The sequence below is a fragment of the Schistocerca piceifrons genome, chromosome 3 (genome assembly GCF_021461385.2).
Source record: "Schistocerca piceifrons isolate TAMUIC-IGC-003096 chromosome 3, iqSchPice1.1, whole genome shotgun sequence".
NCBI classification, from domain to species: Eukaryota; Metazoa; Arthropoda; class Insecta; order Orthoptera; family Acrididae; genus Schistocerca; species Schistocerca piceifrons.
The window spans coordinates 692,733,150-692,760,064 of NC_060140.1; the positions used below are offsets into that span (position 1 = coordinate 692,733,150).

General features: G+C 42.9%; 1 protein-coding gene across 1 annotated transcript in view; it reads left to right on the forward strand.

Moving 5' to 3' along the window:
• LOC124788099 (ATP-dependent translocase ABCB1-like) overlaps nt 1-26,915 on the forward strand; it is a 180,654-nt gene that overhangs the window by 87,003 nt on the left and 66,736 nt on the right. Inside the window, exons 9-12 of the mRNA XM_047255214.1 lie at nt 5,144-5,368; nt 8,808-8,933; nt 13,277-13,480; nt 26,248-26,418. Of these exons, the coding sequence (XP_047111170.1) occupies nt 5,144-5,368; nt 8,808-8,933; nt 13,277-13,480; nt 26,248-26,418 (726 nt within the window). The remainder of the gene's footprint in view (nt 1-5,143; nt 5,369-8,807; nt 8,934-13,276; nt 13,481-26,247; nt 26,419-26,915) is intronic.

Here is a 26,915-nt window from a genome sequence, read left to right on the forward strand (position 1 = left end):
CCACTACGAAAACTTGAAATAAAAGACCGGAAAATTTTGAGGAAAATCCTTGGCCTTATCAAAGAAAACGGAGAATACCGCCGAAGACACAACTGTGAATTATACAAACATAGAGGAGACATTGTTACGAGCATGAGGAAGCGTAGAATTATGGTTTTTGGTCATCTGGAAAGAATGAACCCGCAAAGACTTACTCGTAGCATACATTCACCAATTTCAAAAACAAAATCGTATCCAAAATGGGCAAGCCAAGTTAAAAAGGATTTACAGGAAGCTGAAATTTCATTTGATGACATTCAGGATCGAGAAGTTTTCAGAGAAAAAGTAAAAATTACTAAAAACTTTATTTTGCTTACTACGCCACTTCCAAGTCCTGCCTGCAAATGGTCAAAACAGAGAAAAGAAGCACAGTCAGCCAAAATGAAAATCTACTGGCAAAAGAGGAAAACACTATCAGGTAAGAGATAAAAATGTTCGTGGTCCATAGCAGGCCGAAATGACAGCAAAAAAGAAAGTGACAGAACAGTGCTAGGAAAAGAGTGGTGAAGACAGTGCCAGTGTGAGAGGAGTAAAGAGAAGGTGAAATTGGAATTGGGTGAGAGCCAATGATAATGTGAGAGTCTTTGACAACGACAATGTGGAATAGTGACAGTGAGAAGTTACAGGAGCAGTGAGAAGGAAGGAATGAGATAGCAGCAGGAAGAGGGAGACAGGAGCTGTGAGAGAAGACGGTAATAGTAGGACAGAAAGAAGCAGACTGTAGCTGTGAGAGAGTGACACTATGACAGTGAGACACAAAGACAGAATCATAATGAGTTCTGCTGAATAAGTGAGTGAGAACAAGAAAGTGAGAGTGGATGAGTGTCAGTCACTTGCAGCAATGGACTAGTGGATGAGAGTGAGCTACAGTTAGAAGAGGTCGTGCGTGCGAGTGGGAGGCGAATTGCATGTTGAAGAGATCGCAAATGTGTTCGCAATTCAAAACATTTGGGAAATTTTTATACTTGCTGAGGAAGGTAAAGTGTTTCAGCTGGTACCCCACTTTTCAGTCAGAGTCTTTTAAAATATGAGCATATTTGTGTTTTGTAGGAGCATTTTTCGCTGACATATCCTGGTTTTCTTCAAAATGGTACTGAATGTTGAAGAGCAGCGTGTTTCTTAACTGGTTCGTGTAGTACCCGCGAAAGAGACGCGGAGATGCATAGTCAACTCCAGTGGCAGGCTCTGGAACCACAGGCGTGTTGCATCACAGCGTACGTTCCCAGAACAGTCAGCCTGTATTTTTATCCCCCCTGTGTATTATCGCGCCAAAGTACCGTGAAGAAAACTCTCACACTGAGGCTTACCATCAGTTGTTCTTCGCACAGATCATTCGTAACTGAAAAAGGAAGGGGTGGCAGTGGCACGCTGTGTTTCATCGTAAGGTGGTCTGTAGTTGCGGATTCGGTTTGGAGATTTTATTCTTTTCCTAAGGGGGTGGGGGGGGAGGGGCGCACACCAAGCTCCTCAGTTCCTTACTGGATATGTACTTGAATTCTTTCCGCATTATCTGGCTAACGTTAACAAAACGTTTTCAGGTGGTGCTTTGGGCTCTGCCGATTGAAATGAAACTCGTGTAATGATTCATGAATTCGTAAGTATTTTTTTCCCGCTGGCCTTCGTTCTGGCGTCAGCCGATGTACCCGAATACCTTTCCTTGTTGGTCGACAATTTTGTCCTTTGATTTGTCGCCCTTCTTGACAACATTCTTCTGCTTGAAGTTGTTTGGGCTTGGAATACAACAAGCTCATAACCGCAATGTCTCAAAGACTACCAGTAAATGTGAGTGTAGGAGCGATAGGTTCATAAGACAAAATACACTGAGATGATAAAAGTCATGGGATACCTGATAATATCGTGTCGGATCTTCTTGTGCTCTCCACAGTGCAGAAACTCGACGTAGCATGTACTCAACAACTCGTTGGAAGTCCCCTGCAGAAATATTGAGCCATGATGCCCCTACAGTCATCCGTAAGTTGCCGTTGAAGAACTTTATACATGAACTGACTTCTCCATAATGTCACATAAATGTTCGGTGGGACTCAATTCGAGCGATCTGTGTGGCCCAATCATTCGCTCCAGTTGTCCAAAATGTTCTTCGTACCAATCGCGAACAGTTGTCGCCCAGTGACATGAGGCATTGTCATCCACAAAAATTTCATCGTCAAATGGCTGCAAATGTCATCCATGTAGCCGAACATACCCATTTCCCGGTAATGATAGGTTCAGTTGGAGCAGAAGACCCAGTTCAGTCAATGTACGCACAGTCCACACCATCATGGAACCACCACCAGCTTCCACAGTACCTTGTTGACAACTTCAGTCTGTGGCTTCGAGGGGTCTGCATTACTCTCGAATCTTGCCATCAGCTCTTACCAACTGATAATTGGATCATTCTAACCAGGCAATGGTTTTCCAGTTGTCTAGGATCCAACTGACATGATCATGAGCCCAGGAGAGGCGCTGCAGGCCATGTCGTGCTGTTAGCAAAGTTACTCACGTCGGTCGTCTGCTGCCATAGCCCATTAACGCCAAATTTCGCCGCACTGTCGTAACGGAGACGCTCGTCGTACGTCCCACATTGGTTTCTGCCTCCATTTCGTGTAGTGTTGCTCGTCTGTGAGCACTGACGTAATTACGGAACACTGCTGCTCTCGGTCGTTAAGTGGAGGCCGTCGGCCAATGTGTTGTCCATGGTGAGAGATAATGCCTGAAATCTGGTATTTTCGGGACACTCCTGGCACAGCGTTGGAAGTCTTTTAAATCCCGTCGTGCGGTCTTAATCGCGTCGAAAACTTTTCCGCATGGATCACCTGAGTACAAATGATATTTTCGCTAATGCACCGCCCTTTTATACCTTGTGTACCCGATACCACCACCATCTGTGTCTGTGCATATTGCTATCCCATGATTTTTGTCACCTCAGTGTACAGTGCTTTCCTTTCATTACAACTACCTAATAAGAGTTATACTCGAGCAGCACATTCCATCAACTCTTCTGAATATTGCAGATGTATGAATTTTTCAGTGAAGGACTGAATGCTTATGTCCGATTCCATCTGTCATAACGTGTTGAATCCGAATCATCCGAAATGATCACCAACCGCAAGTAAGTTATACGATAGTCGAACAGCAAAAAGTGTATAAACGTTTCAATAGAAAAATTATTATGAATATTTATTTATTTATTTATTTATTTACGTGCGGTGCTACGAAGTTTGCGTACTTTTCATGAAAGATATTTTAATTCTAGATACCTCTGTATTGCGTTTTAATGATTTTATCATCCAACAGTGTTTTGGGTTACTCCACCATCTTGAAATAAAGCGTGTTACCTACATCTGGACGGCATTATTACATAACATACAAGTAAGATAAAATCTCCTCATGCCGTTTACGAATCGGGATGAATCATGAAGATGAAAAAAATAATCCCAACGCGATGTAACGAACGTGCCTTATTTCCTGGTAACCGGCAAAGGCAAAATACTGGCCGGATGAAAATGTTATTAAAATGCAGTGGGGAGGAGTCTTGCTGAAAACAGTTTGTCTTTCGTCAGATTGTCGGATATACACTTCTTGCCACTTAACGAATGCTGTTTTTCCTTCGTCTTTTTTCTTCGGTTCCTTTCACGAAAGCTTACTGACAGTAAGAATTATGAAATGAATGGTAACTTACCATTTATGAAGCTATTTTCGCAGTTTTAAGTGGTTTTACATTCTTCAGATCTGTCACGTATGTTAAATACTATCTAACTCGTGGTATACTTCATCTATCTGGTGTTCCCTTCCTTTAACGACTGTCCGTTATTTTTGATAATTCATTTAGTAAATACTAGTTTCGTCAAATGTTGTGAGTGAGTAATTATGACCCATATTTACTGTTTTAGCAAGAGTAGATAACTTCATACGACAAACTACCTCAGCACAAAGCTGTCATGGATAGACAAAAAACCTTCATATCCTCAAGGTATAGCGTAGAAAATATATGTACGCATTCATTTAATAAGGGAGTCTTATTAGCAAAATTTACTTTCGTTGGTGGTTACAATATTTGTGTTCGTACAGTGACTGTCTCTGACAGTACACTGTCACCGACGATTACAGCAGTGGTTAACTTAGGAAATAGAGTAGCTCAAATGGTTCAAATGGCTCTAAGCACTATGGGACTTAACATCTGACGTCATCACTCCACTAGACTTAGAACTACTTAAACCTAACTAACCTAAGGACATCACACACATCCATGCCCGAGGCAGGATTCGAACCTGTGACTGTAGCAGCCGCGTGGTTCCGGACTGAAGCGCCTAGAACCGCTCGGCCACAATGGCCGGCAATAGAGTAGCGTTCTACGACTATACACTGACATGGGTTGTTCGCGACACATTAAAGTTCGCGCCGGACCTGGACTAGAGCCCATGTTGCAAGCTGCTGACGTCATGGTATAGTCGTAACATGCAAATCTATTTCGTAATATTTACTTTTGTGTCTGACATTGTAGTCTCGGTATCAGTTCGGTTCATTATGATATTCGACCCTAGGGGCGTTTCACTCAGTTATCAGTAGCCTACGAGCTACACACCAAAATTATGTCATTGTTTACCAACATTTTGCATTTTCCAATGAATTAGTAAGGTGAGGACGTTATCCTGTGGGTTCCAGCTCAAGCAAACACAACCGTTGAAGAATAATCCTAATCCCTAGGTTGAATTTTTCACTCTGCGGTGACGTTTGCGGTGATGTAAAACTTCCTAGCAGTTTAAAACTGTGTTCTGGTCCGGGACACTGACCCGGGACCTTTACCTATCGTGAGCAATTGTTTACCGACTGAGCTGTCCTAACACGACTCACGACCCGTCCTCACAGTTTACTTCCGCCATTATGTAATCTCCTACTTTCCAACGTTAATCTCACTTTTCTGATGGTTAGCACCATCCTGCCTTGGTCACGTTCTTGTATCCTAGGTATGGACTTATCAAGAGATTTTTCGAACTGGAGTGATTCAGAACAAGTAGATACAGGTCAGTGGGAGTCCATGCTGGTCAACAGAGCAGCAGAACTTCTATCGTTCGCCACTTAACCGAGTGCTTTTTTCCCACCACAGGTGTTCCTCTGTGTGATGATGGGTTCCTGGATGCTGGGTCTTGCATCGCCCTTTATCGAGGCGTTTTCGATAGCCAGAGGCGCTGCAGCGAAGGTGTACTCCGTCATCGACCGGGAATCTCTCATCAACAGCATGTCCGACGAAGGCGAGAGGCTTGAAGGAGTCAAGGGCGACGTTGTCTTCAAGGACGTACACTTCGAGTACCCGACACGCAAGGGCGTGAAGGTGAGTGCGCGAGCTCTAATTTCACACACCTCATAGATGGTAAAGCCGTCTCTACTTTCAGTAGCAGCAGCTTTAACTTTTGTCAATAACTGTTCTATTGTTAACAATATTATCATGTCGATTTCGGTCTTATGGAAGCCTTTACGTCCGACGGCAGTTCGGCAGGGTATATGATAGTTTTTCTCAACCAGCTATTGACGTGCCCTTACGAGGATGAGAAGACATCATTCCAGGTTTTTCCACCACAGAAAAATGTAAGGTACTCATTGGGAATCGAACCTTCGTATGTAGCAAGGCTAACAACTAGATTATGGAAGCTTCAGTTTTACTGATTATTAATCGCGGTAACGTTGACCACATGTGTTCCATAGTTTTCAGAAACGTACAACTTTAACAAACCAGAAATTAGATACAATTTTTTTGGAAATTTATGGTAAGTTCTTATGGGACCAAACTGCTGAGGTCATCGGTCCCTAAACTTACACACTACTTAATAACTTACGCGAAGGACAACACACACACCGATGCCCGAGTGAGGACTCGAACCTTCTACGGCCGGGGGGGGGGGGGGGGGGCGGGAACTGTGGCAAAGCGCTCGAGACCGCACGGCTATCACGCACGGCCATATAACTCTGTCCGACCTAAATACCAGCCCACAAGTTTTACGCACGCACAACTAATTACCCGTCTTGGAAACTTGTTTCGTAATTTCATAAATACCGGTCTCTTCTGCTTTCGGTGGCCTCGTGATCGAGTGCGCTATCTAAAAATTCCGAGAGCAACTACTCCAATTTTGGGTTCAGGATTTGTTTTTACAGGTAACACAAGTCTCCTTTTCTATTATTGAGGATATATTTTTTGTGTTTTAAATCAACAAGGAAATGCCGAAGAAGACACTGAATTTTAAGAGAGCCCCGATTCAGTACAGGAAACCCATCGTGGTCAAAGAATTGGATCAGTAGTCACTTGCTCAGCAGTAAAGACACTCATATGGCCAAATTCGTAATATTGGATCTAGTTAACTGATTTTCATGATAAGACCTCCACTGTTCTCCATTGACATCACGCTATAGATGTTGCTACAGTCAGATAAGAAAACCACACTGCAATGTCTCCAATCTCCGTCTGTTTCCTGTCATACTATTAACATTTTTATTAATTAAATAAAGTTTCCAGCACTGGTATTACCTGAGAGGCGTGGGTAACGCTTTATCCACTAATATTCAAAGCTTTAAGCTCTGTGAACTTCGACTATATGGGTTTCTTATATACTTGTAACAGAGAACAGCTTTTGTGAGCGTCATGACACTGTCAGGGCCTGGTGAAATGAGAGGGATTATGTTTAAGCAAATATCTTTTGTTTCTTCAATAGGTTCAGTATTCTCGTTTGCCCCCATGCTCATTTCTACCATGCGAAAGTGCCAGAAACTGCTTTCACTCTAACGCCTGTGACTCTAATTTTGCAGTCACTATTCACTGGGGTTTCCTCTATATGTTCCCTATGATTCACTGCACGAGATTACACCGACTGGAACACAACGGCAGCCCACTCACGCTCCTATGAATATCTATACCTACAGGTTCGTCTGATAGTGAAAGTCAACATTTCTTCCAGACCTCTCTTAAGAAGGCATATGAACTGTTTCTGCTCCCATATGAGTATGGAACATTCTATGAACAGTCTTCCTTATGGAATCGTTCGTTGGAGTGGTGGAGTGTTATCTTGTCGTCTTAACGTAAATTATCTTCTATTCTGCTAAATCACAAGAGAAGTAAAAGACGTCTGAACTGCCAAAAAAATAGACACAATGACGAAGACTAAATATTCTGTCATAAAGCTAGATAGGGATCACGTATTTCAGTAGAGACCTTGCTTCATGTTACGAAAGTACAATTACGGTCGGGTAGGTAATATGCTCTCATGATAGTCGTACTTCACTCAGTGGAACTGTTTTCGATTTTTCATAATCGAAAAGTAGATCAAATGGTTCAAATGGCTCTAAGCACTATGGGACTTAACATCTGAGGTCATCAGTCCCCTAGACATAGAAACTACTTAAACCTAACTAACCTAAGGACATCACACAAATCCATGCCCGAGGCGGGATTCGAACCTGCGACCGTAGCAGCAGCGCGGTTCCGGACTGAAGCACGTAGAACCGCTCGGCAACAACGGTCGACTTGAAAAGTAGAAATGTGGTGATTATTTCCTAGTTCAAAATTTTGTACGTCTGTTTCTGTTCTCGGGTGTCCGTCTTTTTCCAATAAGTGACCTTCACACCCAGATTGGTGATCACGAAGTACACGAAATTAAGATATTTTGCTACCTTGATAGGAAATCATCATGCGGCAGACGAAGCAAGCAGGACATAAAAATCAGACTAGCACAAACAACGATGGCATTCCTGGCCAAGAGACGTCTACTAGTAGGAAATATAGGCCTTAATTTGAAGAAGAAATTTCTGAGAATGTATGTTTGGAGCACAGCATTGTATGGTGGTGTCTCATGGACTGTGGGAAAATCGTAAAAGGAGGGAATCGAAGCATTTAAGATGTGATGCTACAGAAGAATGTTGAAAATTAGGTGAGTTAATAAGGCAAGGAATGAGTAGGGCCTCCGCAGAATCAGAGGAGAAAGGAACATACATAAAACACAAAAAGGAAGGACAGGAGGGTTCGACACGTATTAAGACATCAGGGAATAACTTCCGTGGTATTAAAGCAAGCTGAAGAGGGTAAAAACTGCAGAGGAAGACTGAGATTGGAATACAGCCAACAAACAGCCGAGGACACATGGTGCAAGTGCTACTCTCAGGTGAAGAGGTTGGAACAGGAGAAGAAGTCGTGGCGGGCCGCTTAAAACTGGCCTAGCTTTTAAAATATCTACATGTTAACCGTCTGGGATCACCTCGCTGTTTTGTACGCTGTAGCTAGGCGAGATACACTAAACGAGTAAGTTTGTCTCATATCTGAGCAACGCTGTCGTATTGGAGCAGGGGAACGGTTGACTGCTGAAGACAGCCACGCATTTCGTAATAGCAACTCGTAATACCCTCTTACCGTGAGAGCAGGTTGAAGGACAACGAGTGAAAAACGCTTCGCGAGATACCGGTCTTCTATTCTGAGAGTTCCTTCCGTCAAAATGTGTTAGTGTTGCAGTTTTATACATGTGATACCAATAATAGACTAATTCAGTTTAGACATTTAAGTCTCTCGAAGGAGGTCATTTTCTTGCGTTGGAATCGTGAGCAGGATAACCTACGGGTTTAGAAGCAGTTGTGACGTGACAACGACATTATTAAACTAGATCGTTATCAAAGGTTACGGGGATGTGGACTACCGGTATCGATATTCCTTATTAAAGCATTAGACGTATAGTAGTCTATACTGCGCGCAATCTAAAACAGAATAAGTTATAATGAAATATCTTGCTTTCCAGATTCTCCGCGGTCTGAACCTACGGATGAAGAGTGGCGAGACGGTGGCTCTTGTCGGAAGTTCTGGTTGCGGGAAGTCTACGTGCATCCAACTCATCCAGAGGTTCTACGACCCACTACGAGGAGCGGTGCGTAGCTCAAGCGGTGTATTCACTGTTCATAGTGTGTCATTTCTTACAAAGAGATTCTCCGCATCTTCTGATGCGAATATCTCTCTCCTAAAGGCACACTCATTGAGTAAGATATAAACAGAAAGCACACCTAAACCAGGCACGAACCTTTAAGTTCTTTATCTGCGACGCATGTCACGAGTTCTGTCCATTGTCAGGTGACAATTCCGATGTTTAGCACAGTCACCTTACTCCATGAAATCAATGCTGTTTTAAGTTGATAATTTCACTTGATTGGTGTCGTTGTGTGAATGTTTTTTTTTTTTAATTCATGTTTTATAGAGACAGTGTAACAGTAACGGAACATATGTATGTGTAAACTCAGGGTTTCTTAATTTCCTTTCTGTGCTATACATATCATCTTCAAACTAATTTGAAACATGTGTGTTGTAATAAAAAGCAGTGCCTACTTCCATAAGTGACAGTAGTTAAGCCGGGTAATCACCAAGCTGTCCAAAAAATGTAGTTCTTTTGCCCTAGAAAACAATTTGCAAACGCTAAAACGCTATACGCACACACACACACACACACACACACACACACACACACACACACACGCGCGCGCGCGCGCGCACACACACACACACACAGAGAGAGAGAGAGATTCACACTCCCGCGTAAATAACAAATGGGCTTGCAGAGCAAATTTGAATATTACAGAGCACTGATTCGTAAATGCAATGGTCCCAAATTGAACAAGTGTTCGCTATCTGCCCGTAGATTAGACATTTCCTTTTGGGAATTTCCGACCATGTTTGGCAATAATAAATTACTCTTGGCTTGGTCCCCAAAATTACCTTTTTTAGTTACTTTTTATGACGCATTTCGCTTTCAGCATCATAAGATCTTAGCGTACACACAGCGTTTCGTCAGTTGTAAACATGTGCGAGATCCTTCCGTACGATATTTAAAGGACAATAGGCGGACCAACGCTCGTCGACCTGAATTAGCCGCTCGTGAAACCTCATAGCATGCAACGAAAAACTGCTTATTACACTGCCTTGTCGCTGCAAGACAATACCCGATTCCCCGATGTGCGAAAGTATTCAAATGTCATAAGATGAAACCACAATATACAACAAGATGGTGGCTGTGCAACGGGGCACAATATTCTACAGTAATAAGAAAAGAATGAAGAGGTACATACTGAAATAATTCCGAAAGGAGTAAATTGATAACCGGTAATATAGTTAGTGAATAGAAGTAAGTGATTTACAATTTCAAAAGCGTACACAAAGCAACAGCTACAATATTTAAATTCACGACAAGTAATCCGAAAACCACATTCTCAGTTCAGTATTTTGAACAAAGAGAAACATATTTCAGGAAACAGGAGACGGTGACAGTTTGAATCCACAGCACAGCTATTTGAAAAGATGATGTTATGTGCATATAATGAGCATTAATTCATTCAAATATGACCAAACAAGAATGAGATTTTCACTCTGCAGCGCCAGGAAGTTTCATATCAGCGCACACTCCGCTGCAGAGTGAAAATCTCATTCTGGAAACATCCCCCAGGCTGTGGCTAAGCCATGTCTCCGCAGTATCCTTTCTTTCAGGAGTGCTAGTTCTGCAAGTTTCGCAGGAGAACTTCTGTAAAGTTTGGAAGGTAGGAGACGAGATACTGGCAGAAGTAAAGCGGTTAGGAGCGGCCGTGAGTCGTGCTTGGGTAGCTCAGATGGTTTAGCCGGCACGGTAGCTCAGCGTGATCGGTCAGAGAGCCGGTTGGCCTCTGTAATAAAAAACTGAGTGGAGGGATCAACCACCGAACTTGAACAGGATGTCTTGCGACGTCCGCAACGACCAGACACAACGATCAATAACGAACAAAATGAAAAAAAAAAGATGGTAGAGCACTTGCCCGCGAAAGGCAAAGGTCCCGAGTTCGAGTCTCGGTCGGGTACACAGTTTTAATCTGCCAGGAAGTTTCATGACCAACCAAGTTTCGATTTTTAGCAGGGGTAAGCACATTAAACGCGTTATAGTTGGTTTCTTTGACAGGACACGCCAGACTTCCTTCCCCATCCTTCCGTAATCCGATGAGACAGATGCTCTCGCTGTTTGGTCTCTTCCCCCAAATCAGCCCCAACAAAACACTTAAAATATTTTATGATCAGGAGTCACCATGTGTGGCGTATATGGCTCTGCAACGAGGGAAACCACAAAGCTGAACACGCGCATACACTTATCTAAAACTGTCTGAGCTATTATTTAACTATGACATCGAACCAACACCCTACGACTGTGACAGTTGACACTGTTAAAATTTATGACTAGGACATTCTTTTATGGACACCCTACAAAAGTATTAGTCATATCTTTATAAGAAGACGACGAAAAACTGTTGGGCCAGATAATGGCTCACCTGTCGCAAAGGTCAAAGTCTACGACAGAGATGGCGTGCTACGCCTTTGTCACTGCCAGCTGACATCACATCTTAATGGTCCACTACCAAGTTTACGACTATCACAGCTCTCTGCGCACGACATATTCCACACACTTGGTAGTGGAGTAGCGTTACCCTCTATATCGCCTGATATTTCACGGCACGGACAATAGTATTCGACCATTCGCTCTCGTTCAAATTTTACATTGGGTAAACCTGGAGATCTTTGATGTTGACGAGTTTGCACCGTGTTTCACACAGGGCTTGGATATTTCATCACACGCTTTTACTTAGACACTCAATCCGAACATCTAAATTTTGGTGCCACCATTTTGTAATTGTTATCATTTAATATTACAACCTGCTCCTGATGTGTTATATTATGCCATTCTCTGTATACTATGTTACATGCATTTCATGTAGTAGGAATTAAATAATGTCATTGATATGTTAGTTCAGATTAGAACTTTTTGTAAATTATACGCTTAGAGAGAAAACGAGAAAAACGACCCATCACGCAGTAGTTATTCAAATGGGACTGAAATCGGTAGATGTGATGTACACGTAAGGACAAAGAAATGATTGCAGTATCGGAAAAACTGGATGATTTATTCAAGAGACAGCGCTTCATAAACTGTGCAGGTCAATAAGACTTTGGACCGCGTCTGCCCCTTACGCAAGTAGTTATTCGGCTAGGCGTTGATTAATACAGTTAATGAATGTCATCCTGATGGATACTATTGTGCCAAGTTTGTCTAATTGACACGTTATTGTTAAAATCCCGAAGTGGTTGGAGAGTGCTACCCATAATGCTCCAGACGTTCTCAATTGGGGAGAGATCCAGCAAAGCCGGCCGCTGTGGCTGACCGCTATGGTTGCAGGATCGAATCCTGCCTAGGGCATGGATGTGTATGATGTTCTTAGGTTAGTTAGGTTTACGTAGTTCTAAGTTCTAGGGGACTGATGACCTCAGATGTTAAGTCTCATAGTGCTCAGGGCCATTTGAACCATTTGAATTTAGATCCAGCGACCTTGCGGACCACGACATGGTTTGGCCAACATGGAGAGAAGTGGATGAAACTCTTGCCCTGTGTGGGAGGGTCATGTTGTTGAAACGTAAGCCCAAGATGACTCACCATGAAGGGAACAAACCGGGGCGTAGAATATCATCGACGTACCGCTGTGCTATAGGGGAGTGGCGGATGATAACCAAAGGGGTCCTGCTATGACAAGAAATGGCACGCAGACCATCACCTCAGATTCTCGTAACATATGGCGGGCGACAGTCAAGTCGGTATCCCACCACTGTCCGAGGAGTTTCCAGACACCTCTTCGGGCTGGAATCTCGTTGAGTGGAACTGTTTTCAGTGATGAGGCTCGCCTCTAACTGAGCTCCGATGACTAGCCAAGTCGTGTCTGAAGATGGCCCAGACAGCGGTGTGGTACCTGGCTGATTGTCGCCCGCCATACGGCTCAACAACCAGGAGTGATGCCCTGGGGTGCCGTTTCCTTTCAAAGTAGGACCCCTTTGGTAGTCATCCGTGGCACTCTTACAGCATAGCAATCCGCCGACGATATTCTACGCTACGTTTTGTTGTCCCTGATGGCAAGCAATTTTGATAACGGCTTGCATGTTGGATAGAGGTGAAACGCGTTGTTGACTTGCTTATTTTGTGAAGCTCTTTCTCTTGAATAGATTATCCAACTATTCTGAAATTGTAATCGTCTGTTTGTCTGTAGATATGCATCACACATGCCGATTTCTATCCCATTTAGATAATTCATTCATGGCACGTCTTTTTCTTTGTATCAGAATGTATGTTCATACCCTTAGCATACTAATTTACCATTTAACATAGAGGCTTCTGGCCCTTCAACCAAACTCGGTGCCTTGACTACCCAATGTTTGTAGGTGGAGCTGGACGGCCATGATATCCGCAATCTGAACGTGGGATGGCTGCGCTCGCAGATCGGCGTGGTGGGCCAGGAGCCGGTGCTTTTCCAGACCACCATCGCGGAGAACATCCGCTACGGGCGGGACACGTGCACCATGGAGGACATCGAGGAGGCCGCCAGGATGGCTAACGCTCATGACTTCATCTCCAAGTTACCGCAGGTGAGATTAACAATTCTCATCCTGTGCCACAAAATATAAAAATTGACACGTTTGTACTGCAATCTTTTATGATTGATGTAATTAATCATATAACTGGTGGGCGTGGTAGTCTAGTGGTAATGAGCATGCCTGGAATCCTAGAGGTTGCGTGATTGTCTCCCGGTCGGACCACGAAAATTACGCCACCCTTAATCTAAAATTTTGCCTCTCAACAGCGGAACGAAACGTGATTCGGATTCGACATTAAACTGTGGATCACCTTTCACAGTTGGATAAATGGTGTGGGTTAGGGGCTCGAAAGTCGCCAAAGTGGCGTCCAGTTGAGAGATTTCCTCTGGGTCAGTTCATAAGATCAAAACAAATTGCAAAACAATTTAGAAAAGATATCTGTATGGTGCGATAATTGACAATTGACCCTGTTGTTGTTGTGGTCTTCAGTCCTGAGACTAGTTTGATGCAGCTCTCCATGCTACTCTATCCTGTGCAAGCTTCTTCATCTCCCAGTATCTACTGCAACCTACATCCTTCTGAATCTGCTTAATGTATTCATCTCTTGGTCTCCCTCTACGATTTTTACCCTCCACGCTGCCCTCCAATGCTAAATTTGTGATCACTTGATGCCTCAAAACATGTCCTACCAACCGATCCCTTCTTCTAGTCAAGTTGTGCCACAAACTTCTCTTCTCCCCAATCCTATTTAATACCGCCTCATTAGTTAAGTGATCTACCCACCTTATCTTCAGCATTCTTCTGTAGCACCACATTTCGAAAGCTTCTATTCTCTTCTTGTCCACACTAGTTATCGTCCATGTTTCACTTCCATACAGGGCTACACTCCATACCAATACTTTCAGAAACGACTTCCTGACACTTAAATCTATACTCGACGTTAACAAATTTCTCTTCTTCAGCGTTCACTATGCTGTTTGTAGTAGCTAACCCGTACCCCTATTTTTTTTATTCATTATTAAACCTACTCCTGCATTACCCCTATTTGATTTTGTGTTTATGACCCTGTAGTCACCTGACCAGAAGTCTTGTTCCTCCTGCCACCGAACTTCACTAATTCCCACTATATCTAACTTTAACCTATCCATTTCCCTTTTTAAATTTTCTAACCTACCTGCCCGATTAAGGGATCTGACATTCCACGCTCCGATCCGTAGAACGCCAGTTTTCTTTCTTCTGATAACGACGTCCTCTTGAGTAGTCCCCGCCCGGAGATCCGAATGGGGGACTATTTTACCTCCGGAATATTTTACCCAAGAGGACGCCATCATCATTTAATCATACAGTAAAGCTGCATGTCCTCGGGAAAAATTACGGCTATAGTTTCCACTTGCTTTCAGTCGTTCGCAGTACCAGCACAGCAAGGCCGTTTTGGTTAATGTTACAAGGCCAGATCAGTCATTCATCCAGACTGTTGCCCCTGCAACTACTGAAAAGGCTGCTGCCCCTCTTCAGGAACGACATGTTTGTCTGGCCTCTCAACAGATACCCCTCCGTTGTGGTTGCACCTACGGTACGGCCATCTGTATCGCTGAGGCACGCAAGCCTCCCCACCAACGGCAAGGTCCATGGTTCATGGGGAAGAGTTGATCCTAAATAACGAAAAGCGTGAGGTCATCCACACGAGTGCTAAAAGGAATCCCCTAAACCTCGGTTACACGATAAATCAGTCAAATCTAAGGGCCGTAAATGCAACTAAACACATTTAATTTACAATTACGAAGAACTTACACTGGAAAGTACACACAGAAAATGTTGTGAGGAAGGCTAACGAAAGACTGCGTTTTATTGGACGGACACTTAGAAAATATAACAGATGTACTAAAGAGACTGACTACACTACGCTTGTCCGTGCTCTTTTAGAATACTGCTGTGTGGTGTGGTATCCTTAAGAGATAGGATTGACAGAGTATGTCGACAAAGTTCAAACAAGGGCAGCACTTTTAGTATTATCGCGAAATAGGGGAGAGAGTCTCACTGAAATGATACCGGATTTCGGGTGGACGTCATTAAAACAAAGGCGTCTTTCGCTGTGGCGGAATCTTCTCACGAAATTCCAATTACCAGCTATCTCCTCCGAATGCGAAAATATTTTGTTGACGCCGACCTTAATACGGAGAAACGATCACCATGATAAAATAAGGGAAATCAGAGCTCACACAGTAAGATATAGATGTTCGTTCTTTCCACGCTCTATACGAGATTGGAATAATAGACAATTGTGAAGGTGGCTCGTTTAACCCTCTGCCAGGCATTTAAATGTGATTTGCAGAGTATCAATGTGTATGTAGGTGAAGTCACTGAGCCACACGAAATTATGTACACTCATATAACAGTAGTACTCTTCCTTTGTACTGAATAGTTATCCCCAAATATCTACAACTACATCTACATGATAACTCCTTAATTCACATTTAAGTGCTTCGGAGACTGTTCACAGTTACAGTTTATATAAATTACATTAAGAACAGCTGAGAGCGCATAACACTTCCTTGGTGAGGCCCAGATATGACTTCCGCTGAATTGTTACCTTTCTAGCACAAGTATAGTCGTATTTATATTTCTATTGCTTTTTGGGTATCCATTGGAAGCATCCCTATTGAATCATGTGGTAAAAATTTTTTTTCTCTTTGCTGCCAGACGATGTCACAGATTGTACACTAAAAGCCGTATGTACTATTTGTCTTTTTCTTGTCATTTGATGATAGAGACATAGCTCTCCGACACACGTAGTGACTGTTTATAGTTATTTGTGTAATTAATTGACAGTCGTCGCCTTCATGTGTAGACATAAGTTAAAACGTTCGCATTTAAAGTAGTGCAGCTGTTATGTCATTTCAGAAATCATTCTTTAGTATTTACTACAGCTCTTTTTCTTACAGTTAATGGAGTAAAAATATTCTGTTTAAGCTTTTGATTTGTTTCTTGACTTTTTAACTCACTGCATGACCGACTGCAGTATAGAGCAGATAAGAAGTTAGCCACTAACTCAGATACACTCGATTGCTGAGAAAATGATCGCGTTACTGTTAAGTGTTTACAAAACGTGATTACAAAGCAAAGGCCATATTCGTTGAACCGTTTTTTTCCACAGTTTTCGTTAATCTGTTCTGGTGAAAGTGTGAATGATTCCTCCTAAAACGCCACAGTCGATTTTATACTCCATCCTTCTCCAACACAGCTTTCAATTTCTCTCTAATAAACACACTGTAGGAGGGACCATAAACTTAGGTTTCCTTTAATTCCTTTATGGACCCTTATAAAATTGAAGCTATCGTAAAACAGACACATGCGGTTCCTTCAGTTACGAAGTATTCCGAAGACATCATCCCTAGTGGTAGATACTTTATTTCCGATGGTTCGCCGGCCGGAGTGGCCGCGCGGTTAAAGGCGCTTCAGTCTGGAACCGCACGACCGCTACGGTCGCAGGTTAGAATCCTGCCTCGGGCATGGATGTGTGTGATGTCCTTAAGTTAGTTAGGTTTAAGTAGTTCTATGTTCTAGGGGACTTATGGCCACAGCAGTTGAGTCCCATAGTGCTCAGAGCCATTTTTTTCCGATGGTTCGACTGTGTAGAAACACAGCTTCTAAAATTGCTGTTCACAAGTTCCATAATTACACACAGCTTTTTCTAGGGAGAACCTGTAATCCCTCTCAGAATGAATGTGGAATGGATCCCGTTAATAACTCATTCGAGTTGTTTCGTTTCATCTCTAAGTCTACGCGGGGATACTTCCAGTGCGCCTCTGAAAGGAGGCAAAAAGTGATGCTGTCTGCTACTCTCTGCTGAGGCGACGACGGTCGTCCGCACAGACCTCTGCAGTCTGCTGATCCCCGCCCTGTGCGTAGGCCGGACTCTGCTGACCGGAGCTGCAGTTCGTGTTACCATGGCGCCTCAGCTATCGAAATTGCGCCCACTGGGTTGTCAGCTGAAGTGTTGAACGCTGCGGGCTCTGACTGCGAGTTTAACAACACTGTCATTTCGGAGGGTTTAGCTAAGCTAAAACTCTACTCACAACTCTTCGGACACGACTCTGATCTGCGGACTAAGTCCACTCTATTCTCGACAACACTGCACGGACAGATGGTAAACGCACAACTCTTTCGGTCGTTAATGTCGTTAAGTTAAGACTTTGTTTGTCCTTCATGTATTTTCTCGGTTTTCCTTATGTGGCTAACTACACTCATTTCTAGTTCTTTTTTGAACGACATATAGCAACTTCGCCATGCAGCCAATTTATTAATATCTTTCGATGTCTGCCTGAGCTTTATAAGCACAAAAGCAAATTCAGAGTCGTATTTCGGTCGTCCGTATGGTAGTCACTTGTATCGCCGGCCCAGCTATGAAATCAATTATTCTTATTTGCTATCTAGTAAAAAATGTAAATAACAGAATTAAAGAGAAAGCAGAAATCTGTCGAACTAAAAAGGCCCGGGTTGCGACCCTTGCTATTGAATGCAGTAAGATAGGAACGCTATAGAAGATACTGCCCGTGGTTGTGGTTGTGTGCGCCGCGCGGTTAGGGGTCACGGAGCGAGGCCTCTCCTGCCGGAGGTTCGAGTCCTCTTTCCGGCATGTGTGTGTGTGTGTGTGTGTGTGTGTGTGTGTGTGCTGTTCTTAGAGTAAATTAATTTAAGTTAGTTTAAACAGTGTGTAAGTCTAGGGATCGATGACCTCAGCTATTGGGTCCCTTAGGAATTCACAGACCTTTGAACCTATGTGGTTTTGTGCATAATAAGCCCCAATGTTCCTGCCATTTACCATTTTTCTTATCTCCGAATGAACCTCCGAACCCCGTATTGCCTTTTTTTTTTTCTTTCAACAATCGACAAACCCAGAATCCGCAATGCAGGGGACAATGGTTCGAATCTACAATAGCCGATACGCATCCTGGATTTAGATCTTAGTAACATTTTTTATTTTATTTATTTTAGGACACAGAGGATTACACCTATCGTGAGTGCCGTGGTAATACGGTGCGATGTTTCTAATAACTTCCTATATTTGATTTGATGCAGATCATTCCTGTGGGTTTCCAGACATACCTTCATTTAATCATAACTTCTGCACTCCACAGATCGACAATCAACAGGATCCAACAACGACACGTGTCGCCATACATGTTCAACCGTATTGTTATGTCCTTTATTAGATTTTTTTTCTCGTTGACCTTTGGAAGACGATCAATCTTCAGGCGTCCCTTCTGCCAACACATTTCAAAAACATATAATCGCCCCACTTCTGTCTTTCGCTTTGTCTCATTGTAACATCTCGTATGTTTTCTGCTTTGCATAGTGGGTGGAAATTACGTCCTAAGTTTTAATGATATAATAAATAGTAATTAGAGGGTGACTCTGAGATTACATAAGACTTAGGCAATGATCAAATATACATCTCTACCTCCCGTTTTATGTTTTGCTTTCCGTATAGGAAGATGGTGAGTACCCATATTAGACAATTTGATTCCGCCATGAGAAAAAAATGAAATGTGTGTGAAATGCTATGAGCCTTAACTGCTAAGGTTATCAGTCCCTAAGTTTACACACTAGTTAACCTAAATTATCCTAAGGACAAACACACACACCCATGCCCGAGGGAGAACTCGAACCTCAGCCGGGACCAGCCGCACAGTCCATGACTGCAGCACCATAGACCGCTCGGCTAATCCCGCGCGGCTCCGCCATTAGAGAGAGGTGCTCAGACATGGTTTATAGTCGCGTTTTATCCAGATTACCAAATAAGCTGATCTATTTGAATCTTATTAAGACTGTTTAAATTAATTGTAAGAAGGTCTGAAGTCGTAAAAGATCAGACATCACGTAATGAAACGCTGTTATGTGAGTATTGCCGAAGAAGAAAAATGAAAAGGTACATAAAGCACTGCTGATATTTTTTTACCAATGGTACTCATTCCCTATAAAGTTATGTTTCCATATCCCGTCCACACTGTAGACCAAATTATTTTAATGAGCTTCAATGAATTGGAAATAACAATCAACCAGTTGTAATGTACAGATTTATTAAACCTTGACCATGGTTTGGACAGTTTTAAAACTGTCTTCTTCTGAAGATTTTTTACCTATTAACAAATATTACGACACTTTGTGTAAACATATATGGAATCATTACAATATACAAAGTTACAGGAAATATTCACGAATAACTTTAGTGACGCATACTCATGTAGAATCACATGTTATCTATATCCAGTGTGGTAGTCATTGACTGCCTATTACATGTGCGTGTCGTTCACTTAATAACCATTTCAAATACGGGATATAAAATTAGTAGCTCTCTACCGTAGAGCTTTGTCTTGAAGCTTTCTAAAATACCACGCGTTTGACATTGGATCCAACAACGTGTAGTGTACCACTTCAAAGATTTATATGTATATGACATTTATATTTAAAACGTGGTGTCGGACCCTGCACAGCGTAAGTATGCCACGTACAGAGCTAGTGACATGCACCGACTGGCTGAAGAGTAGATAATCTGTGGTAGGTGGCGCTCCTGTGTGTCCTTTGTGCGCGCAGCTCCAATGAGCAGCATGTGAGATTTCACTTGTTCATTACTACTATTAATATATTAACTAAAATGTTAAAGGGGGAGAGGGGAGGGGTCTAAAAAGGTGTGCCATGAAAGTCATACGGCTCAGGTAAATATAGCGTACTCTTCAGAATGTCACAAAAACTCACTAGAAGCACTTACGACCACTTCCTTTAGTATGATGCTTCCCTCCCCTTCCCTTCCCTTTCCCTTACCCCGATTTGCGTTTATCTTCTAATATCAGCAGTTTCTCCGTCACAGTGCGTCCGTTTACAGTATTCCTCCCCATTAGGCGTCATGCTAATACATCGAATATTGGGCATCTTATACTCTGATAATATTTCCATGAAGCCTATTTGCTTTGACACTCATGCTTTTTACAGGTGAGTATTCACGCACAAGTACTTCTCGTGCGTTTTTGTGATATTGTTAAAGAGTTTGCTATGTTTACCTGAACCTGTGGGTTCTTTATAAGCCCCATGACTTTAATTGCTCACCTTTTTATCACCTTCCTCTCTCCCTTTCTAACTTTTTAGTTAATATGTTAATTCTAGTAATGAACGTATAGTTGTGATATCACACGAACTGCACATTCCAGCTACAGCTGCATCTACATGGATACACCGCAAATCACAATTAAATGCCTGGCAGAGGGTTCATCGAACCACCTTCACAATAATTCTCTATTATTCCAATCACGAACAACGCGCGCCCTAAAAAAAGAAAAAAATTAAGAACACACATCTTTCTGTGCGAGCTCTGATTTCCCTTATTTTATTATGATTGTTTCTCCCTATGTAGGCCGGCGTAAAAAAAATTCTCCCATTCGGTGGAGAAAGTTCGTGATTGAAATTTCGTGAGAAGATTCCATCTCAATGGAAAATTCTGTATCATGTCAGTGACACTGTCTCCCTTATTTTGCGATAATACAAAACATGCTGCTCTTCTTTGAACTTTCTCTATGTACTCCGTTAATCCTATCTGGTAAGGATCCCAGATCGCGCAGACGTACTCCAAAGGACGGACAAGCGTAGTGTAAGCAGTCTCTTTAGTAGATCTGTTACATTTTCTAAGTGTTCTGCCAGCAAACCGCAGTCTTTAGTTTGCCTTCCGCAGGACATTTTCTATATGTTCTCTTCAATTTAAATTGTTCGTAATTGCAATTCCTAGGTGTTTAGGTGAATTACCGACCTTTATATTTCGCGAGTTTCTCGCGTAACCGAAGTTTAACGCATTCCTTTTAGCACTCATGTAGATGACGTCACACTTTTAATTATTCAGGGTCATTTGCCAATTTGCTAACTGTTCAGATATCTTTTCTGAATCGTTCGGAATTTGTTTTCATCATTTGTTAAGTTTACTAGACAATAAAAGACAGCATCATCTGCAAATGACTTAAGACGGCTGCTCAGATTGTCTCCCAAGACATTTATGTAGATAAGGAACAGCAAAGAGCCTATAGCACTTCCTTGGGGAACGCAAGAAATCACTTCTGCTTTACTCAATGACTTTCCGTCAGTGCGAACTGTGACCTCTCTGACGCGAAACCACGAATCCAGTCACATAACTGAGACGATATTCCATAAGCATGCAATTTCACTACAAGCCGTTTGTGTGATACAGTGTTAAAAGCCGTTTGGAACTCTAGAAATACGGAATCAATTTGAAATCAGTAGCACTCAACACTTCGTGTGTGTAAAGAGCTAGTTGTGTTTCACAAGAACGATATTTTCTAAATCGATGTTGACCGTGTGTCAATAGACGGTTCTCTTCGAGGTAATTCGTAATGTACGAACTCAATATGTGTTCCAAAATCCTACTGCATATCAAGGCTAATAATATGGGCCTGTAATTTAGTTGATTACTCCTACTACCTTCCTTGAATATGGGTGTTACCTGTGCAACTTTCAAGTCATTGGGTATGGATCTTTCGTCGAGCGAGCGGTTGTATACGGTTCTTCAGTAAGGAGCTATTGCATCAACATACTCTGAAAGGAACCTAAATGGTGTATAGTCTGGACCAGAAGACTTGCTTTTATTAAGTGACTTAAGTTGCTTCTCTACTCCGAGGATATCTCTTTCCAAGTTTCTCATGTTTGCAGCTGTTCTCGATTCGAGTTCTGGAATATTTATTTCGTCTTCTTTGGCGAAGGAACTTCGAAAGGTTGTGTTGAGTAGCTCTGCTTTCGTAGCTCTCTCGTCGTTATTTCCATTGCTATAGCGAAGAGAATGCATTGACTGCGTCTTGCCTCTTGCATAGTTTACATACGACTACAATCTCTTTGGATTTTCGGCCAGTTTTCGGGGCAGAGTTTTGTTGTGGTAACTATTATAAGCATGTCGCATTGACGTCCGCGATAAATTTGGAGCTTCTGTTAAAGATCGCCAATCTTGAAGATTTTGCGTTCGTTTCAATTTGGCATGCTTTTTTCGTTGTTTCTGCAACAGTGTTGCTGACCCGTTTTGTGTACCATTGGGGATCGACTACGCCGTTTGTTAATTTATTTGGTATAAATGTCTCAGTTGCTGTCGATACTATTTATTTGACTTCAAGCCTCGTACACTTACATTATCAACTTGGAAGAAGTGGAGATTGTCTCTGAGGAAGGCATCTAGTGAATTTTTATCTGCTTTTCTGAATGGTAAATTTTTCGTTTACTATTGGAGGATTTGGTGATTACAATATTCAGTCTCGCTACGACAACCCTGTGATCACTAATCCATTCATCCGTTTTGATACTCGTTATTAGCTCAGGATTACTTGTTGCTAAGAGGTCAAATATGCTTTCACAACCTTTGACCATTCACGTGGCCAACTTCTCGAAATAATTTTCAGAGACTGCACCAAGCACAATTTCAGGTGATGTTCTAAGCGTTGCTCCGGATTTAAACACGTATATTTGCTAACATATCGAAGGTAAATTAAAGTCACCACCAACTATAATGGAATGACACTGCTGCGTGTTTGAAATTAAACTCAAGTTCTTTGAACCAATCAACAACTGTATCATTTGAAATTTAAGGTCGGTAAAACGATCCGATTATTATTTTATTTCGGTTGCCAAGAATAAGCTCTGCCCTTAGTAACACAGAGGAACTATCTGCTTCAATTTCGCTACAAGATAAACTACTTCCAACAGCAACAAACACGCCCACTGTGTTTAACCCATCCTTTCGGAGCACAGTTAGGTTCTTCGCTATAATTTCGACTGAACTTATCTCCAGCTTTACCCACCTTTCAGTGCCTACAACGGTTTGAGCATCAGTGCTTTCGATTATAGCTTGAAGCTCTGGTACTTTCCCGACACAGCTACGACAATTTAAAACTGTTACACCCATGATTCCTGTCTCTACGTTCTTCCTACGTTCGACCTGCACTCTTTGAGACTGAAGACCATTTTTGTATTTCCCCGAGACCCTCTAACCTAAAAAACCACCCAGTCGGCTCCACACGGCCCCTGCTACCCGTGTAACCGCCTCTTGGGTGGTCTTCTGACCTACTCAGCAGAACCCGAAACCCAGCCACCCTATGGTCCAAGTCGAGGACTGCAGCCTACACGGCCGCAGAACAGCCTGAGCCTCTGATTCAGACCCTCCACTCGTCTCTGTACCAAAGGTCCGCAACCAGTCCTGTCGACTATGCTGCAAATGGTGAGGTTTGCTTTCATCCCACATGCAAGACTGGCTGCCTTTACCACTTCTGTTAGCCGATCGAAACCAGGGCGAATTTCTACACACATCGTTGGTATCGACGTTTGCCACCACCTACAGCTGGCGGCAACCTGTGCTCTTCAATGCGTACAGAAAGATCCTTTCCACGTTTGGAGTGACTCCACTCGGTATGCACCCGGAGTCCACATTGGCTTTCTTCCATTTCTTCCCTAAGGGGCCCCATTACGTTCCTAAAATTGCAGCTCCCAACTACCAATAAACCCACCCTCTGTGATTGCCCGGATCTTGCAGGCTGAGAGCTTCACGCTACGCTACGCGTATACAGGACGCGCAGGAGAGTCACCTACCACAGGCAACCTACGGCTGTTGCCTCTACTCTTCACGCAGACGGCGCATGTCAGTAGCTCTGTGCGTGGCGTACTTAACGCTTTGCAGGTTCCAATGCCAACTTTTATATGCAAAAGTCATATATATACAAATCATTGAAGTGGCACACTACACGTTTTTGGATCCATTGTCAGATATGTGGTATTTTAAGACGTTTTAAGTCAAAGGTCTACAGAAGAAAGCTAATACTTTTGAATCATGTATTTTAAATGGCAATTAAGTGGATGACACGCACATACACTAGACAGTCAAAGACGCCCTTATGGGATGTGAACAATATGTGGTTCTCCATGAGTATGCTGCACTAAAATTATTCGTAAACACTTCCTGTAAATTGGTTTATTGTAATGTTTTGATTGTACGTTAGGCTTTAAAGGCCTGTTAAACAGGACCCGAAAATCTTAAATCTGTGAAACATAATACACATGATAGAAAGTTTCACCAGACATTACGTACACAATGGTAATTTGACAATGGGCATGACTGCGTGTTTCTCTGTGACATACCTTCATTAGTGTGTCAATTTCATACTTTAATTTTATTGTTTTACTAGCTGAGTACCCTGCACTGCCATGATACGTATTTATTCCAACCTTCTGTTACTCCATCACCTCCTTCCCCCTCTGTCCATCTTCTTTTACCCCCCTCCCCCACCCCTCACTCCCCTCACAGTTCATCTCTTACTGCCCTTCTCCCTCTCGATCTCCTCACCACCGCACTCTGTCCCTCCCCTACTCCCCACTTTCTCTGGCCATCTTCTCCTCCCCTCACACTTTGTCCATCTTATCCTTTTCCCTTTCTCTATCCGTTTCCTCCTACCCTTCTATCTGTCCGCCTCCTCATCCCCCTGTGTGTGTCCTTCTCCTTCTTTCCCCATCGCTGACCATCTCCTGCTCCGCCACCTTTTCTCTGCATCACCAAATTATCACTCTCACTCCAGCAGCAGACTGGTTGTTCTTACCCACAGTGTTTTTCTTTCCAGGTAGTAAGTAGTATGTGCACCACGTCCCGTTGATATCAATACAGGGGTTTGGGAGCAACATTTTCAACATGTTTTTGGCGGAGTGCTTTTATTTCGTATATTTTTAAATATATATCACACAAATTACAACTGTATCTCTAACGAATTTCGACCTGTAGTTTCATTTTCTCACAGCTCAATCTTTAAGACGCAATATCTCCTGAACAATGTGTCGTACAGTTTTTGCAGATGTATTCAGTGACATATATGAATACTGTCAGCAAAATGTATTGTGAATACCGCTAGTAGTAAAAAATTAAAATGTCATGCCTGATGCGGATGTTTTACTGCTTGAACAACAAAATTGTACAAAGCAATAAACTTTTTTCCTTTCTTTGTGGGAGTTGTCAGAGAGAGAATGTTTCGTAAAGGTTTGAAATAACGTATAGTGTTTGTTATAAGCCACTGAGTGCTCTAATTCTCAAGTAATGGATGAATGAAATCTGGGTGTTCACACGTCGTCGGCTACACTTCTGTACCAGTTCCATCCTCATCCCAATATTGGGTAGGTGGTTCTTCCTCCAACAACTATTCTTTCCAGGCAGTAACGGGTATGTGTATCGGGTTGAAATCGGTCCAGTGGTTTAGGGGGAGAAGTGGGACATACATGCATATGTAGGGTACATCCATTTTGATAATACCCATGGATACGGTAAGTAGTTCACAGGAATATTCCGCGGATGTCATAGACGGTGTACGGAGAAGAAGTGGTCACCTACGTTAGCTCCTGAACGCAATAGGGGCATGCTGTCTATTACTGCTCAGGGCCAAGACGCGGGTGTCATGTTAGGGACCATCAGGATAAAAAGACCTGGATCTTTACCTCAGAGTGGCAACTGCCGATTTTCTTCCCCGTTCTTGTCCAACGTAGTTACTAGTCCAACGGAACCGAGCGGGCAGGTGCAGTGTACTGGCATTCGGAAGAACGACGGTTCAAATGGGCGTCCAGCCATCCAGATTTAGATTTTACGTGATTTTTCCTAACTCACTCCAGGAAAATTCCGGGATGGTTCCTTTGAAAGGGCACGGCTGATTTCCTTCCCCAACCTTGAAACAATCCGACTTGCGTTCCGTCAAGGCTGTCGATGGGATGTTAAACTCTAATCCTTCCCCTTTCTTCGCTGTACACAGGGCTACGACACAATGGTTGGCCAACGCGGGGCCCAGCTGTCGGGCGGCCAGAAGCAGCGCATCGCCATCGCCAGGGCGCTGGTGCGCCGCCCCAAGATCCTGCTGCTGGACGAGGCCACCTCTGCTCTGGACACCGGCAGCGAGGCCAAGGTGCAGGCCGCGCTAGACAAGGTCAGTCCAAGGTCACGATACAGATGTACCTCTTTTTACTGCCATTGTTTACGTAATTCTAGTTTCAGTCATTTTACTGAGCGTTCCAGTTGTTGGTTCTATACGAAACCACTCCTGGCTCTATACGATATTGAAGTGCCTGTGTTCTTCAGAAATACGACGCACAGTTCCTTCGGACACGCATATATGTCCGAAGTAACAAGCACTGCGTCGACTGCAGCGTTTATGGAATACATGAAATGTATTCGCATTTGTGAATAGGGGCAAATATCAACTGCATAACCGAATGAAGACAACGAGAATTTGTGCCGGACCGGGACTCGAAACTGGATTTCCCGCTTGTCGTTGACAATTGGTGATGTATCTCACACTGAAGTTTTATAGTTTAAACCCTATGTTAGATACATCCCAGTTATAGCAGCAGTGAAAGACAGTGACAGAGCTAGCTGAACTGACTACTAACAAAACTTTTATTCATTATTGATGCGTATCACTGT